Source organism: Aythya ferina (genome assembly GCF_964211825.1).
Source record: "Aythya ferina genome assembly, chromosome: 1".
Lineage (NCBI taxonomy): Eukaryota > Metazoa > Chordata > Aves > Anseriformes > Anatidae > Aythya > Aythya ferina.
Genome location: NC_140296.1, coordinates 151,596,527 through 151,612,367, shown reverse-complemented (window position 1 = coordinate 151,612,367; position 15,841 = coordinate 151,596,527). Strand labels below are relative to the sequence as shown.

The window sequence follows — 15,841 nt, the reverse complement described above, 5'->3', positions numbered from 1 at the left end:
CCGTGAGCCCGGGGCGGTGCGAGGTACAAAGGCAGGGAGGCGCTGCGGGTGCGTAACAAAAATATATTGTCGGAGCCGTACAAAAAGGGGCCGTCGGGAGCGGGGGCGCGAAGTGTAAAAGCGGCGAGGTGCGGGCAAAGCCCTCGGGGCTCTTCCTGGAAGGGTTTTCTGCTGTAGAGGTCACAAAGCTGAAGCAGGGCTCCCTCTGGTCCTCGTAAAGCAGGTTTTTAGCCTGTAAAACCTTTTTACCCTCGGCTGTGAGGGCTGGTTGCTTCGCAGCAGGGTCCTTTGCTAGTGGCTGGGATGTGAAGCAGGAGCAGATCGCCTCCCCGCCGGGCCCTTTCCAGTTCCAGGCTCGCTGGGGTTATTCACACGCTGCTAAAACACCGATGCTCTGGTCTGAGGCTTGGGTTGAGAACGTGGATGGTGGCGTGAGAAGCTTCCGCCTCTTCCACTAACACTGAGAAAAACTAACGCTGAAATGAGAAAAGGTCTGTAAGAGACAGTACCTTGCACGGGCACAGCTGGGGAAAAAACACGGTAAAGAGGAATGGGGAGAAACATCCTCCCACACGCCTGAGGATTTAATTTTTTAAGACTAGAGTTCAGCCATCAAAAGGGTCAGCTCAATCTCAACTGCCCTGAAAAAGGCAATCTAGACTTGAAATTCAAAGAAAAAATGAACACTCTTCTGTCATTGTCTATTTGTTATCCAATAAGTTTGAATATCCTGAAGTCAACTTATATTTCATCTGTTCTACCTAGCTTCTCCAGATAACCAGTTCCTACAGACACGAAATCCTTCTGGTGTTTCCCCATACAGTGCCAATGCTTACTACTGCACAGACATCTGATTCCCGCAGGAAGTGGTGAGGCAGACTTGGTATCTTCCACACGCTGCTGGTAAAGGCAGGGATTTTCGCTGTTAAATTACGTATATACATGTACACAGTAATATACAGGATAAATTAAAATCTGTTACAGATATCAGTAAAAGTTAAATACATACGATACGCACACCACATACACATACATACAGACACACAAACGCCTATATGAAAGTCAAATGCTCTCCTGCAGCTCCTCTTCTAGAGGAACGGAAAGCCAAACACCAAGTATGTGGCTAGAAAGAAGGGGGATCAGTCCCATCCACTCACAGGTACCTTGGTCGGCTGCAACGGCTTCAAATTGGTCACTAGTCAACGTCTCGCAGCAGCACCACGGCTCTTTCAAAACTGCTGGTGAAAGGGGTGGGGGAGCAGCAAACTCAGAAACCAGGGTTGTCTGTTCACAAACCAGGGGCGAGATGGGCAGAAGCGATCCAAGTTTTTCCCATCTGCTATCGCTCTCCTCTCCATCAAAGCAGGCTGACCGTGCCCTGGAAAAATCAGCAGGAGGTGCATCCCCTCAAGCCAATGAAGTCTGTCGATAAATCGGTGCTAATGACGATTTGGATGCAAGTCCGCAAGAGAAGATTAAATTCTCATCTTCAACATCACGCCAAATGCCAGCTACCAGAGCAGGGAGCTGACACTGACAACTTTCAGTTAGTACTGACTGAAGAGGAGGGGATAGAAGATGTGTCCAAGAGGGAAAGCCCTCTGCATCTTTGATCAACTATCCAGCTTTCCCCTCTAGCAGATTTTAAATTGAAAATTAGAAATAGGGCTGGTGAAGAGTTCGATTCTATTTCTTGGTCCGACCTACATTACCTTCTCTACGTGCCCACAGAATATAAGAATACTTTACACTGGCAAGGGTATCAGGAGGTCATCTTGTCCAACCCCCTGCTTCTAAATAAAGTCCAACTACAGTAGGCCGCTCACTCAGTCACTCAGTATTTAAGTATCAACAAGGATGGAGATTCAACAACCTCTCTGGGTTGTTTTTATCACTACTCTCATGGTGATGTGTCCTTTCTTATATTGAAAAATCTGTTCTCTGGCTGCTTCCCCCACTAAAGGATCTGAATTTAAGGCTAGTATCTCAGAACCTTTCTGAATTCTTCATACAAATACCTTTAGATTGGATGACATTTCATCCACCAGCAAAGATCTGTTCTCTCAGCTTAACTTCACAACTTTTCAAAAAATAAGACAGTTACGATCCTATGTATATACTGTACAGTTAAAAAAACTTAAAACCCTACACACAGAGTCCTTCGGGAGTGCCGGTGTAGTGCATATGTGCACAGGTCAGTTACACGGAAGTTGAGTAAATCCCAGGATCTTTTCCCATCAAAGTCCAGGCATGATGTAGGCGATGTTGTCTAGTGTGTTTGACTGGGAAAAGAAATTCAATGTTTTAATGTCAGGTAATGATTCAAAATCCTTAAAGAAAAAAAAAAAAGACAGATCAATGTACTACACACATTCATTTGTCTTAGGAGTTGCTGTATTGTGAGACAACAAAACTGTCTAATCACCACTAGCCCCCTCCTGCTAGGCTTATTTTCATGTTTTTGGAAACTTAACTAAACATAAAGGTAGCCTCAGTATTTGGAAGCACCTAGAAATAAAGAAAATGCTCAGGGCTTTCCTCAAGTGACCTCCTCCTAATGAGCCCCATCTCTGTCTTTGGATTTGAAAGAAGCCACATTGGCTATATCTCATCAACCACTGGGAAGATGTGGTAAAGGACTTACGTAAAGCAGTCAACATTGCAGAATGTAAGAACAACAACAACAAAAAAACTGACTTTAAACTCACAAGTCCTTTAAGAAATTCTGCAGCGTATCAGCGAAAATCCCTCAAAAACACCAACTAGTAGGGTGTCAGAGAGAGAAAGAGGTGCCTTCCGTTTTTTTCTATCACTTGCAACAAACTTCTGAGACTAGGAGTCCTTTTTTGTGTATCAGAAAACAACAGGCAGCAGCATATTATCTGCACATTCTTCAAATGCAGCATTTCAATAACCTCAAATCTGTGGCTGGGTGGCTGAAGGCCTTAGGAATACCTTTTAACTGCTGAAAACAGGAGCTTGATCTGTAATGATGGTGATTCTAAAATTTAACAATGCCACCTACCGACTGAAAATATAAATTGCAAACTATATGCAACAAAACCACTGGCAACTTTGTCTTAGAATATCAGTTTTTACACATCTGACTGTAAAAATTAGAGTAGTTTCTTTATTATCAAGCCTGGATACCGGTTATCAGAAGTGAATGGTAAGTGCCTTAATCCACCTGAAGCTTCGTTGCTCCTTGTAACAAACAATAAGTTGATCAAGTTTCCAAGATAGGCACCATTAGTCATGTGGAAAAGGGGTGTCACTTGCTTTGAATGCACTTGGCAAGCAAGGAGAAAAGCATAGGATGTTTTTCCATGGCTTGTGATGGGAACACCCTGCTGACTCAGCTTCTGTGTAGACAGCCAGTTTGCCAGAGCTCACAGCCTAAGCTGCCAAATTTGCTGCTGTTGTTAACAGTCATTTCTCAGAATGAATCAATATTTGGGACGTCCGACAAAAACATGCCAATTCATATCCCATTTCTGTTGTTCTCTCGTTCAGATAGGTTTTCAATCTCTTAATGTTTGCAGACTACATACTTATTTTTCATTTTTGCTCTTCTCCTCTGCCTACTTGCACCCCCTGTTGGAGGTACGACTTCTGATTCCTTTTCTACTGCTGCCATCTTAATCCATGTCCACATCATGCCACATTGAGGTCACAAGCTCTTATTAAATCAGGGCTCAATAACAAGTATAATTTAAAGTGGAAAAGAACCTGTAGTTATCTAGTTCCTTAGAACACAGACTATTTTCCTTTCCTTGGATGAGGTCGCACACATGAAAGGCCCTACATTAGGAATCCTAACTGAGATCACAAGTTATTTTTTTATGTTGCAAAAGAAAACAATGTGTGAACACAGAGCATGGAAGCTGCACCTGTTTTTTTATGGAAAATCAGCATTTTCAGATATTGTATGTGTACAGGTGCTTGTATTTGATTCAGATGGGTCGATTCAGTCCCTAAAACAGGACCTACACACACTGCAACCAATGGAACAAATATTAAATCTGTTTCTACTGGAAAACAAACAAACAAAAAACAAAACACAACATTGTACAATACCCTACAGTGTTAACATCTTAAGGAGTTTCAAGAAATATCCCTCTATAAAAATGTATGACCAAGACAATTTTCTTACTGCACTGGAATTATAATTGCATCATAAAATTGATTCATCGGAAAACTATCTGGACTCTGCTGAAATTAACAGGGCTAGAATGAAAATAACCACAAGGAACTCACCAAAACTTGCTTAGGGCAGCCATTCAGCTCAGGTAGTTGTGTGGTCAGACATGCTAATGGGCCCAAAGCACAGATGATAGAATCCAGAAGTACTGACAAACTTCCTGAAACAGCCACCATTCCCTGGAAGTAAGGAAAGAAAAGAATTATAGGGACAAGTATTGGAAAATACAGTTCTTTCACAACTATATTGATTCTTCCTCAGATGCAGAATCCTCAGTCCTAAGCAACCCTAGCCCCCTTCCATTATTTACACAGCAACAAAACTATGCTGAACAGTTCACAGAAAGACTGATGGCTCAAAGAAATAATAATAAATGTAGTAAAAGCAAAGGCAGCAAAATAAAAGGTCAGAAAGCTGTTGGGTTTATATTTAACTTAATTCCACAATTTTTGCAATATGGTTTCCTTGCCATTTCATAACATCTACTATTATAATTACCTAAGTCCCACAGGCAATGTTTTTTTTTTTTTATTATTATTATTAAGCCGAAAGAAATATTAAGTCTGTAAAAATGCTTTAGTTATCAATACATCTTCAAAAATTGAATGTGTTTTTGTGCCGTTCTGTAAAGGGAGAGATTTTTAATCCAAATTTTTTCCTTTGAAGAATAACCTCAATGAGGTCCTACCAGAAACTGCAGAACTGCAGTAACATTCATTTTCTTGCTGATAAAACAAGCAAGCATAGTGGGATGAGCTGACCATGTTAGCCATAAAATTCACTGACATTTGATATTTGAGCCAAATATGTGTTCTGCTTACAGGCTAAGCTGAGTTCTAAACTCTGTGTGTGCACAATTATTACCGTGTAACACTAGAAAAACACTGGAAAATATTACATCTTCTACATTACCATGTAAGTTGAAACAACAGTAGCCACTACTTAAAGCACTGGGAACATGATACCACCAGAAAACAACAGGACATGCAAAAACATCTTGGTAATGGCCTTCTCTGATCGTTTTCTTAGAAGGCTTGAGACTGTAACTGGGCCACAGATTGTCAAAGACAGCAAGGAAATACTAGATGCAAGGTGAACATATAGTAAGAAAAGACTAGTTTGTTGAGACAAGGACAATTGCCTTCAAGGACACAGAGCTGCAAGTGAAGGACCTGTCTTTCTTTGATGCCTACTGTTTACTGAGAGAAAAGGCTTTTTATTTCACTGAAAATAAACAACAATGCATCAAAGAAACATGACGCACCACCTGTAATTTCTCTTCCTAGTAGAAAAGCATTGTCTAACTGTTTAAGTAAAACAAAATAATAACTCCCCGATCCTATGTGTAAATTATATGACATCACTGTGATGTTGCTGGTTACAGACTCACCTCTGTTTCCTGCAGTCTGTGCCCAATGAGGCTCAGAGATTCGCCCAGCAATTGTAAATGCGCAGCTACATCTATGGGATCAGTCTCAGGGGCTTTGGCTGGTGAGGAAGGCAACACCACAGTGCTGGTGGGGGATTTCTTTTGAGGGGAAATCACTCCTGGTGGAGAAGCTGTAAATACATAAATTAAAATTCCGTATTATCCCACTTTCATTCTTTTATTTTCAAGTCTATTTACTTTCTAAAATTCAAATCTCAAAGATGTGAGGTGCTTAAATAGTTCTGTGTATTTTCTCCTGTTGTCTTTCGAGAAAGAACTTGCCTTCAGAGCATGTACCTCAGCTGTCTGCAATCTGGTAGCTTTGGAAGATTTGGTAAACAGAGATGCCAAGCCATAAACACCCCTTTTTCCTCTTGCACCTAGCTACTCTCCCTAGAACTTCTCTGTTACCTCTTCTTGCTTTATGTTTCAAACCCTGAAGTGCTAAAACCAATGCCATCTTCCTAATTAGACAAGGAAATCTTTTTGTAAAGTGCTGACATCATTCTTGCTCCTGAAGAAACACTGTTGTTGACTAATACGATGAGTTAAATGTCAAGACTTGTGAAAAAGCAGGTAAGACTGAGAAACAAGAAAGGACCTTTGTTCGTTATTTTACAGTCTATACCATCTTCTCCAATCCAAAAAAAAAAACAAAAAAAACAAGTAGAGCATATGAAGAGCAACAATTACCTTTTATTTTTGGAGCACCATCTGAAGATGATGCCTTTCGCTTCACAGTGGTGGCTTCTGCTTTATTCTGCTTGTGCTGCAGATACTGAGCTTTCTGTTTCCAGACCTGCAGTTACCATGGTATGAAAAGAGACATTTACAGCATTAGCTAATTCTCATACCTGATGCCAAGACCTGGAGGCAAAATGACATTACATAGTTAAGCGGTGAAGCAATGCCACGAGAAGAAAATGGATGCTTTTAAGACCACAAGGGCGAGATAACACACTTTTCCACACTTTGGGGACAGAGGTAATATTTTTTAAGGTATGGTGGAATTACTGTCAGCATGTTCTGACCTAAGCACACTGTTTACAAAAATCATTTTTAAAAAAATCATCTCACACATGCTTACCAGTTTATCTTTCTCAGGGAGCTGCTTCCACACTTCTGCCAGCTTTTTACTCAGGTCTCCAAAATCTGACAGCAGGAGAAATAAAAGTTTCAAATAAATTAACTAATAAAGTTGTGGTGAGAACATAGGAAATTTATGTGAATGTCAACAGTGTGAAAAACTGGCCTACACATACACATTTGGGAAGCAACCTGTCCCACCACTGGAACTCTCTACACTGTCCAGAAAATGAATTTCAGTGTGCATCATTTCCCTTACTGTCCAAAATGAAGAAAAAAAAACACAAACAAACAAAACCCCACAACCGGATACAGGTAATGTAAGACCATGAGACGACACATGCTGAAAAACGACACAACAAAGGCAACTCTTTAAGTAAAAGAAAGGAAGAGTAGGCAGTTCCTTAATCAAGATTCACAGCTTGGTTAGTATACAATGAAAGCTAATCACGAAATCCATTTCTGTCCTTTTGCTACCTCAAAAACTAAGAGGTTGATATGATACAGAGAAGATATATCCTGTTGATTAATCAGACTGATGTATAATCAAGAACAGAGAAGGCTAGATTGTTTTCTCACCTATCCTGGGGTGCTCAGAAACAATATTTGTACGATATTCCTTACAGAACACTTGATAGGCAGACATGTTTTTCTTCTTTGGCTAGTCAGAAGAAAAGGAAACAAAGACTTTTAGTTATAAAGGGACCTACTCAATTTCATTAATAATTCTGCATTTATCAGACTTAAAGAAAGGTAATGTACTTAGATCAAGAAGGTAAAATAGCAGTTTTACATGTGTTACATACACTTACTGGCTAAATTTAGTGGGTATGAAAGCACAAGAACCAGCCAGAATAAGTTTTAGCGTATGGCTTATCTTGCAACAACTCTATCAATGCAATTCATTCATAAATCACCACCTTTGCTATTCTAAATCCATGATCAACATTTAATGCTGTTCATACATCTCTGTTTTCAAACTTAAAACTGATTAAAATAACAAAAAAACCCCTTGTCATACTATTCACAGTCCCCACCATGGATCCGTCAAAACAGCTCAGTTTTTGTTCTATCTATGTTTTGTTCTATCTATTTTTTGTTCTATTTCCTACATCCTTACAGATCACTTCATATTTGCAGGAAAACAAACCATGTAAGATAGCAGAGGCATTAGCAACTTCCGACCTGTGATCAGAGAAAACTTACCACACAGGACACAGTGAGACCTGAGCAAATTTGGGCTACGTCCACCCATTTCCTGTTACAAAGCAACTCTTGTCTATCTGGCAGAAACCGTTTTACCCTATTATACACTTACAGAGCTATAATTATTTTATCTGGAAATCTCAGACACACTCCAGCTACAATTTTTCCTACTTGTGCTTCTGAGTATTAACCGTGGAAACCCGAATTTATGAGTACAGGATAAAAGTGGGAATGTGGCAGTCTGTAAAAATTATATCTTCATCTTAACACGGGAATAAATGGGTGAATAACTTCACTCTTACAAGAGTTCAATTCCTTTTTTACAGAAACTGTGATGATGGACTAGATGATTCCCACACAAGACTAAAATTCTACCTGGTAATAGTTAGAACCAGTTACCTTAGAAAACAATGTAGTTGTGGCATGGTCTGTACCAAGCAGATTAAGTGTAACCTTTTCAAAGGACTTTTGTTGGCTAAAGACTGCCTGTGTCACAAGAAAAACCAATGGTTTATATTTCTTTTGCTGTGAACAGAAATCACAGTAGCTGAAATACTTTTACCAAACATGCTGCAATGAAACCATCAATATGAATTATGCTTCAATTTAACAAGTTTTTGGAATGAAGTGCATAATTCACCATTACCCATCACCCAAATTCAATTTCCCCTTCAATTTTTCCTTACTTTTTCCCTTTCTCTTTCCCTTTCTCGTTCCTTTTCCTTTTCTCTTTCTTTTTCTCGTTCTTTTTCTCTTTCTCGTTCCTTTTCTCTTTCCTTTTCTCGTTCCTTTTCTCTTTCCTTTTCCTTTTCTCGTTCCTTTTCTCTTTCTTTTTCTCTTTCTCTTTCCTTTTCTTGTTCCTTTTCCTTTTCTCTTTCTCTTTCCTTTTCCTTTTCTCGTTCCTTTTCCTTTTCTCTTTCCTTTTCTTTTTCCTTTTCCCATTTTTCAGCTTTTTCCTTCTCCTTTTCTTCCCTTTTCCTCCTCTTCTCACTTTGTCCATCTGAGTGATAAATAGTAGGATGAGGTGGAGGAACAACATAGGAAGTACTGGAAGGAGGTGGTGGTGACACTGTTACTTCTGCTACTGCCACAGAAGAGTGCCCAGAACTCTTTTTAGATTTAGAATGCTTCTTCTCTCTGTGTTTCTCCTTGTCTTTTTTTTTCTTACTTTTTTTGGATTTCTTCTTCTTCTTGATTTCCCGGTAGGAGTCATCTATCACTAGCTCCCCAGCCTCCAACTCCCCACCAGAAGAGGAACCAGATTCTGGTGGTGCCTCCACACCTGAAGTCTCATACTCACTCCCATGGCCTTCCGAAAACACAGATGTGTCAGCACCAAAACTTTCGGAAGGGGGATGTGGGTCTGGAGGAGGTTTGTGCTTCTTCCGGGATGACTTCTGGAAGCTCTGCACTTCATGACCCATATGGAATGAGCCCTGCTCATCTCGAGATGATTTTTTGGAAGATTTCTTTGCAGCTGCTGATGCTGAGTAGGAGAAAGAATCATCATCTGCTGCACTACTTTTCTCTTTTGGCGAAAGGATAAGCTTCATCTTTAAGCCATCAGGTTCACGAAGAGTGAGGGTCTCTGTGTTCACATAGAGAGGTTTCATTTTTTTAGATTTGTGGTAGCTGCCATCATCTGCTGAGTGCTCCCCACTGCTTCCACTCAATTTCTTCTTGTGGTGCTCCTTTTTGCTTTCAGAATGGCCAGAGGAAGAATAAGATGATTTTTCGGATGTCTTCTTTGAAGACTTGGAGCTTGTGGCCAAAGGCGAGGTGACAGCCTTGAGTACGTCCATGTTTTTATCAGCTGAGGATGGGCTAGAAACTGCTTTTTTCTTCTTCTTTGATGGTGGATCCAAAGATGAAAGATCTGAAAAAAAGTCAAGAGAAGTGTTCATCAAGATGATTCCCTTAAAGACAGCACTACGCTAGTCAAGAGAAACGAAGTGGGAACCTTGCGATACTTGTTAGTACAGCTAATTGGTCTGCATCCTGTCTCAAGAAGAAAGTCTCTGAAATTTGCAAGCAGCTCGGTGTGTCCTTATGGATATGAATCGGGAGTTGTAACACCAGAGCTGATCAAAATATTTAATGCAGAAAGGCAGGGTGGGAAAGTTCTTGAAGTTTCATCAAACTTTGTATTCTACCACAAACCAGCACATTTTCATGAAAATACATCTTACTGAACCTGAAATATTACACCTCAAGTGCAAGGTTGTCACATCACTTTTAGCTGAGACCAATGACTTGAGAACATCAGTTTTTTCATTCTGAAAACAGACTTTTGACAAAATTGCAGCTTATAAAGATATTCTAAAGACGTGGCTTCTTTTGGAACTGGGACAAAAATAAATCTTAAACCCATTAAGGTTTTATAAGCTTAATTGTCATTTCCTGGCCAGCTTTTTCATTGTGAGAATAATATTTCTGTATTTAAACTGAACCCAAAAGCATTCATTGCGTAACCCGACACATTCTGCTTTTATAAATTCACAGAAATTACTTAATATTATCTGCAAATAAAATTACAGCTCATAATATAATAAGCAAAAAAACAATGCAAACGCAAAAAGGGAAGGCATGGGTTAGAAAACAAATTTGTTAATGGGAAGGGACATGGAAGATCCCTGCCCTAACAACAGTTAATTTTTATGCTAGACTTTGAAAACGTCATTCCCTAATCTTTTGCTGCCTGGTGCAGCAGAAACCTCATCAGAACCAGGTTTCTGATTACACCAATCTGTCTTAGGACAAGGAATTTTCCGCCATGAAGTGTTAACCACAAAGTTTGATGACATTGGTTTATCGGCATCTTTTCCTCAAAGCCATGATCCGCCAGCCCCTCCTTCTGCCTGGCTGCTGTCTTACCTCTGGAGCAGTACTCATCGGAGGAGTGCTTCTTCTTCTTTTTGTGAGATTCTGTGCCTGGAAAGAGCTCGCTGTCCTAAAATAAGAACAAAAAAAGTTGCTGATAAACAACAGGGAAATAATTTGAGATTCGCAGGGACTGGTGCAAGAGATTATAACTTCTGGGAGATATCAAGAGGCATTTGTACTACTGCGATGCCAAGGAACTCTCGGTGTGAACCAATATTCTCATTCTAGGAGCTAAACCAGCAAAGGAAACGTAAGTCTGTCCCCAAAAGCCCACAGTGTAGATTTAAAGTAAGAGACAAAAAGCAGGGTATGGATAGGTGGGAGAATACAAAAAACAATCAGAATTGGTTTCAGCACATCAGAGAACTAACTGGCATCAGGCTTTCTGTGGACATTGCAGCACAAAAGGACTATAAGGAAATTGAAAGACAAATCTCTACAGGGAGCTCCCCTCCACTGAGAGGAGCACTACACAAGAAAACTTGAAAAAGCACTCTTGAAAGTGTTAAGAAATGAACAATGAAAGCCAGTACTTGGACATCAGCTGATAGGTTGGTAGAAGATCGACAACTACCTCTTAATAAAGCTAAGAAATAACTAAGCATGCATAGGCTGTCAAGCCTTGAAGCAATTCATATTTAATGTGCTGAAGAAGATAAAAAGTGAAAGAAGGGACAGAGAAGTGACAATTAAAATGATGGGCCAGAAAACTGACCAAAATAACTCATGTCACCCAATTATTATTTGTCTCTTATCTGATTTATGGTCTGAAAACGAAGCTCCTCTATAGAATTCCATCTACACGGTAGATTTCCACTTTAAACTTGAACATCTTTAGCGGATTTAAAAAAAATAAATAAAACCAATCACAAGATAGTCACCTTCGAGCTAACAGCAGAAATTTTAACTCAAAGAAGAAAGTTTTGAAACTGTTGCAACATGATTTCAGAGTTAAGGCCCCAGGGAGACAAACAGGGCAAGTTCACACCTCTCAAAAGCTATTGTTTCAGGTTGTATGCAGAATCAGGAAGACAACAGTGCGTCAGTTAACATTTTATTCATCCTTTGCTGGCTATTAATGCAACTATAAATTTAAAAATCCCATTTCTTTGTGTAAAAAGTCAGTTATGCTATCTCAGCACTTGCACCGCTGCATATTAAGGCTAGAATGAGATCCTACTACCCTATTTTCCGAGGCCAGAAAAATCAGAATTGGTTGAAATTGGGACTAACACCCTCAATTTCCCCAACAAAGCTACTGAACATGATTACCTGCACTTGTTGTTTTCTACAGGCATTTTTATATACAAACGAACACTGAAACATTCCATCCCATTTAATCTAAGTTTTACACACTTTCTTACACCTTAAACCTTTTCTCTGGAGGCTTCCTGACCTGTGTTCTCTCCTCCTCTTGCAGCTGGTCCCTGTAAGACCGTTTCTTCTCTCGCTGTGTCCTGACCGAAGCCAGCTCCACATCACTTCGGTCACTGTCTAGGAACTCTAAAATTTATGTGAAATAGGAAAAAAATTAAGAAATTAAATACCACATTAAGGAACAATAGACACGTTGACTATGCACAAAATAAGACAGGAGTGGACATTGGCATGGAGCGATGCACATAACCCAAAAAGCACAGGGGACTGAGAGATAACATTCTGTAATCTATGACCGCAGGGACAGGGCTTGGTGCTCTAATGCCATAACACAAATTTTCAGGATATCGTTTTTAATCCTTGGTGATTTCTTCCTGAAGTCCTAACTGGACTTAGAAATGTTATCACGACTTACTGTATAGAATCTTAGAATTGCTTAGGTTGGAAAAAGCCTCTAAGATCATCAAGTCCCCCTGGTCTCCCATTTCACCCTGACCTAGCAGGGAAAAGAAAGGCTGCAGGGGCAGAGTTCCCAGTCATGGTGGTTGCATTAGGAAATACCACCAGTTTCTTTAATCCCAGTACTGTGCATCTGGAAGTCAAGAGCTTGGGAACCTGCAAAATCTTGACCAGATTAAATTTAAGGTCTAATACCCTTCAGTGGCCCATGGGCAACTAGCTTCCTTTCCCACTCTCTGACACCATGGCCTGGCAAAGGCTGCAAAGGGCACCCTTTTTTTGGCTACTCCCTCCGAGATTATGAAGCAGTCATACCTTCTTTCTTCTTGGAGTCATCATAAGCCATGGCGGTCCTGCAGGAGCCTCAGAATGTGTTGCCAGGTCTGGGCTCCTTCCCCCGTTCCCATCTAAAGGAAAAGATCTGAGAAACAGAGAAAGAAAATTACCCTCCTATAAAGAAGAATCACAATGTATAATGGGAAACTTCCTCTGAAACAAATGAAGATTCTCTGGAAGACAGCGGGAAAGGAAAGAAGTCTACCTCCTCTTCTGCTGATACTCACCCGTTGGGTTTGACAGATTTTTTTTTTTTAATTAAGTCGGAGGGTTTTTTTTGTTTGTTGTTTTTAAGGATACAGCAAGACCACCTATTCACTGTAAAATCTCTGCATCATTAAAATAATTTATTCACAAAAATGGAAACAAAATCATGTCATGACAAACAAAACTTCATCTGAACGTGTGTCTAAGACACGTTTCGTCAGAAACCACTGTACCAAACAGTGGGATACTCAAAAAGTACCAAACCCTTGAATCTCAGATGAAGAGAAGTCGAAATCAGGCAGGGATCACTGTGCTATATAAGAATTATTTTAAGTGTTTTGAACGAAAGAGTTGAACACCTTATAATGAAGGTGTACACCGTTCTGACACTACTGCTGCAGCCATTCTGAATGTCAGCCTGAAATGGAAATGGAAGAAAGCACTCCTTTTTGCTAGGACTTCTGCATCACCCAAGCTCCTGCAAGCTCCCAAATTTCAGGTCTCTTTTGAGTCAGCCTATTCCACAGTTGCTAGCATGCAGGAATAGGTATGGAATAGTTGCACTTCTCTCAGTAAACTGCTTTTGTTTTTCAGGCAGTGAACTGATTAGCATGAAAAAGATGAGCTCCTCTCCTAAGTGATTAAAGCAACTGCACCCAACTGATTTTGTGTGGTGGTTGTGTGTGTTTGTGTGTGCACACACGTGAAGGATCAACCACACAGATCACGAAGTTTGTTCGTTGTAGCTCTCACAGTAATCCCGCCACATTTAAATTAGATTTGAATACCTAGAGAGCGGGGAACTTATGCTACATCTCTGCATTTACAACAATCTAATGAATAATTGGTAGGGAAAGCACAGTGCATCCATATTATGTTGTTTATTTATGTGAAGGCACAAACTGACGACTAATTCAAGCTGACAAGAGATGTAGAAACATCTGAAATCCGTAAGAATACAAGTGAATTATTCAGGTTTTGGGAAGTCATCCATCAGAAAGCGTTTTAAAGTCAGTATTCTGACTACTACACGTCGTGTGTGGCGAGCACAGTGATTTGTAGGCAGAACTGATGGACGTGTGCAACAGCATCGCTCTTTACTGTAAAAAATCAAAAGAAAACAGCGATCTTGCCTCTTGTGGGCTTACAATCTCGCGTGGGCTCCTGCCACGTTTATTCATCAACGTTTATTCATCAACGTGCGCCCCCTCCTCACCGCCCACGGCCGCTGGACAAAGCCCCCCCACGACCCCCACAGCACCCCTAGGTTCCTCCACAGCCCTGTCGCGACTCTCTCCTCATCGCGACGCCCTCACGACCCGCAGGCAGAGAGGGGGGCGCAAACCCCACCACCGACCCCTCCGCCGCCCCCACCGTGCAGCCGGGCCGCTCCCCTGGGTCTCCCCACCACCTTCGGCCGCCCCGCTCCCACTCCCGTCCCCCTCTCACCCCAGCGGGCCCCGGGGATGGGGGACGGGAGGGGAGGCGCCGCGACCGCCTCACTCCGCGCCGCCGCTTCCCGCCTCGCCGCCCGCCGCCGCCGCCGCCATTTTGGGGAAGGAGCCGAGCGCCGAGCGCCTCCGACTGGAGGAGGAGGCGGAATGGGGGGGGAGCGCCGAGAGCGTCGATGGGCGCCATGTTGTGCTCTGGTGTTGGCAGTAATGTTCTCCTCGGGCACACACAGGCTCGCTGTCACAGCCCCCGGCACCCCGTGGGTGCCTGGTGAGGGGCAGGTGCCCGTCTTACCCCTGCCTTCGTGGTGGCAGCTTCCTCAGTGTGCATGTGTCACAACACCAGAGCCCCTCTCTCATCACCACGTCCTGACAGGGAGCTGGCTGTGCTTCCAGCGGGGGTTAGGTTTTTGGGTGGCTGTGCCTGCTGCTGTGGGATCAACAGTAAAGAGTGAAATCCTGTTACTGAGAGAGCTTCTGTGTGATTAGTCATGCACGCACGTGAACGGGCATGTCTCCTCCAAGCCTATCTGGTTGCCCGAGGAACTGGCTCGATGTGCCTCAGAGGTGCGGATAGAGTCGGGACCACCAGCTGGGCTGAGATAAGCGTGGCTGAGCAGCGTGCTCAGGGCTCCTGCCCCAGCAGGCGTCATGCTACTGTCACACTCTCCTAATCAATTGACCAAGGGTGGCAGGCAGGCAGGGCCAAAGCAAGTTATCCTCCGCTTCTAAAGAGCTCATTCCCTGCCCATCCCTGGAAGGAATTCAATAGAGAGATAAAAATGCTTGAGAAACAACCTTTCTGCTCTCTGACCACTCCAGAGTTCCCCATTCAACAAACCTCAACTGGCTCTTAAAGACCATCATCTCTACTGATACAGGAGTCTTCTTTTTATTTAGATGCCAGCAGACACTCACGTAACTCTTTGTCTGAGGCTGCTCTCCTTCATATGCTGCCTGCAGACTACAATTCCCAGGCATGCCTGAGGTTAAACCAGTCCCATTACAGGCATGCCAGCTCCCCAGCTCTTGCACATTTGCCCTCTGGTCTTGCCGGTGACTTTGTGCCCTAACAAGTGCATAATGATGACAATTATTATTTACATTATAGTAGGACATAAAGGAGTTAGAAGAGGAGAGTTATACTACGCCTGTTATACTGCATGAATATATAGTGTGATCCAAAGTGAGGGGTACAGCCAGCAA

General features: G+C 41.9%; 1 protein-coding gene across 3 annotated transcripts; it reads right to left on the bottom strand.

Moving 5' to 3' along the window:
• Nucleotides 1–46: 46 nt before the first annotated feature.
• HMGXB4 (HMG-box containing 4) lies at nt 47–14,757 on the bottom strand. 3 transcript variants are annotated; one of them, XR_014698845.1, is made up of 12 exons: nt 14,634–14,757; nt 12,957–13,062; nt 12,202–12,308; nt 10,797–10,872; nt 8,609–9,798; nt 7,296–7,377; nt 6,718–6,782; nt 6,324–6,429; nt 5,592–5,761; nt 4,258–4,380; nt 1,164–2,282; nt 47–476 (listed from the first exon to the last, which is right to left on the bottom strand). XR_014698845.1 is itself a non-coding variant. In XM_084539400.1 (11 exons), exons 2-11 carry the CDS (start codon nt 12,985–12,987, stop codon nt 2,238–2,240), a joined length of 1,995 nt encoding a protein of 664 aa, XP_084395526.1. In that variant the 5' UTR covers nt 12,988–13,062; nt 14,634–14,757; the 3' UTR covers nt 931–2,237. The 3 variants fall into 3 exon arrangements, 1 of the variants encoding a protein (XP_084395526.1); XR_014698846.1 differs by having other exon boundaries at nt 12,957–13,048; nt 14,634–14,676; XM_084539400.1 differs by lacking the exon at nt 47–476 and having other exon boundaries at nt 931–2,282.
• Nucleotides 14,758–15,841: the final 1,084 nt, after the last annotated feature.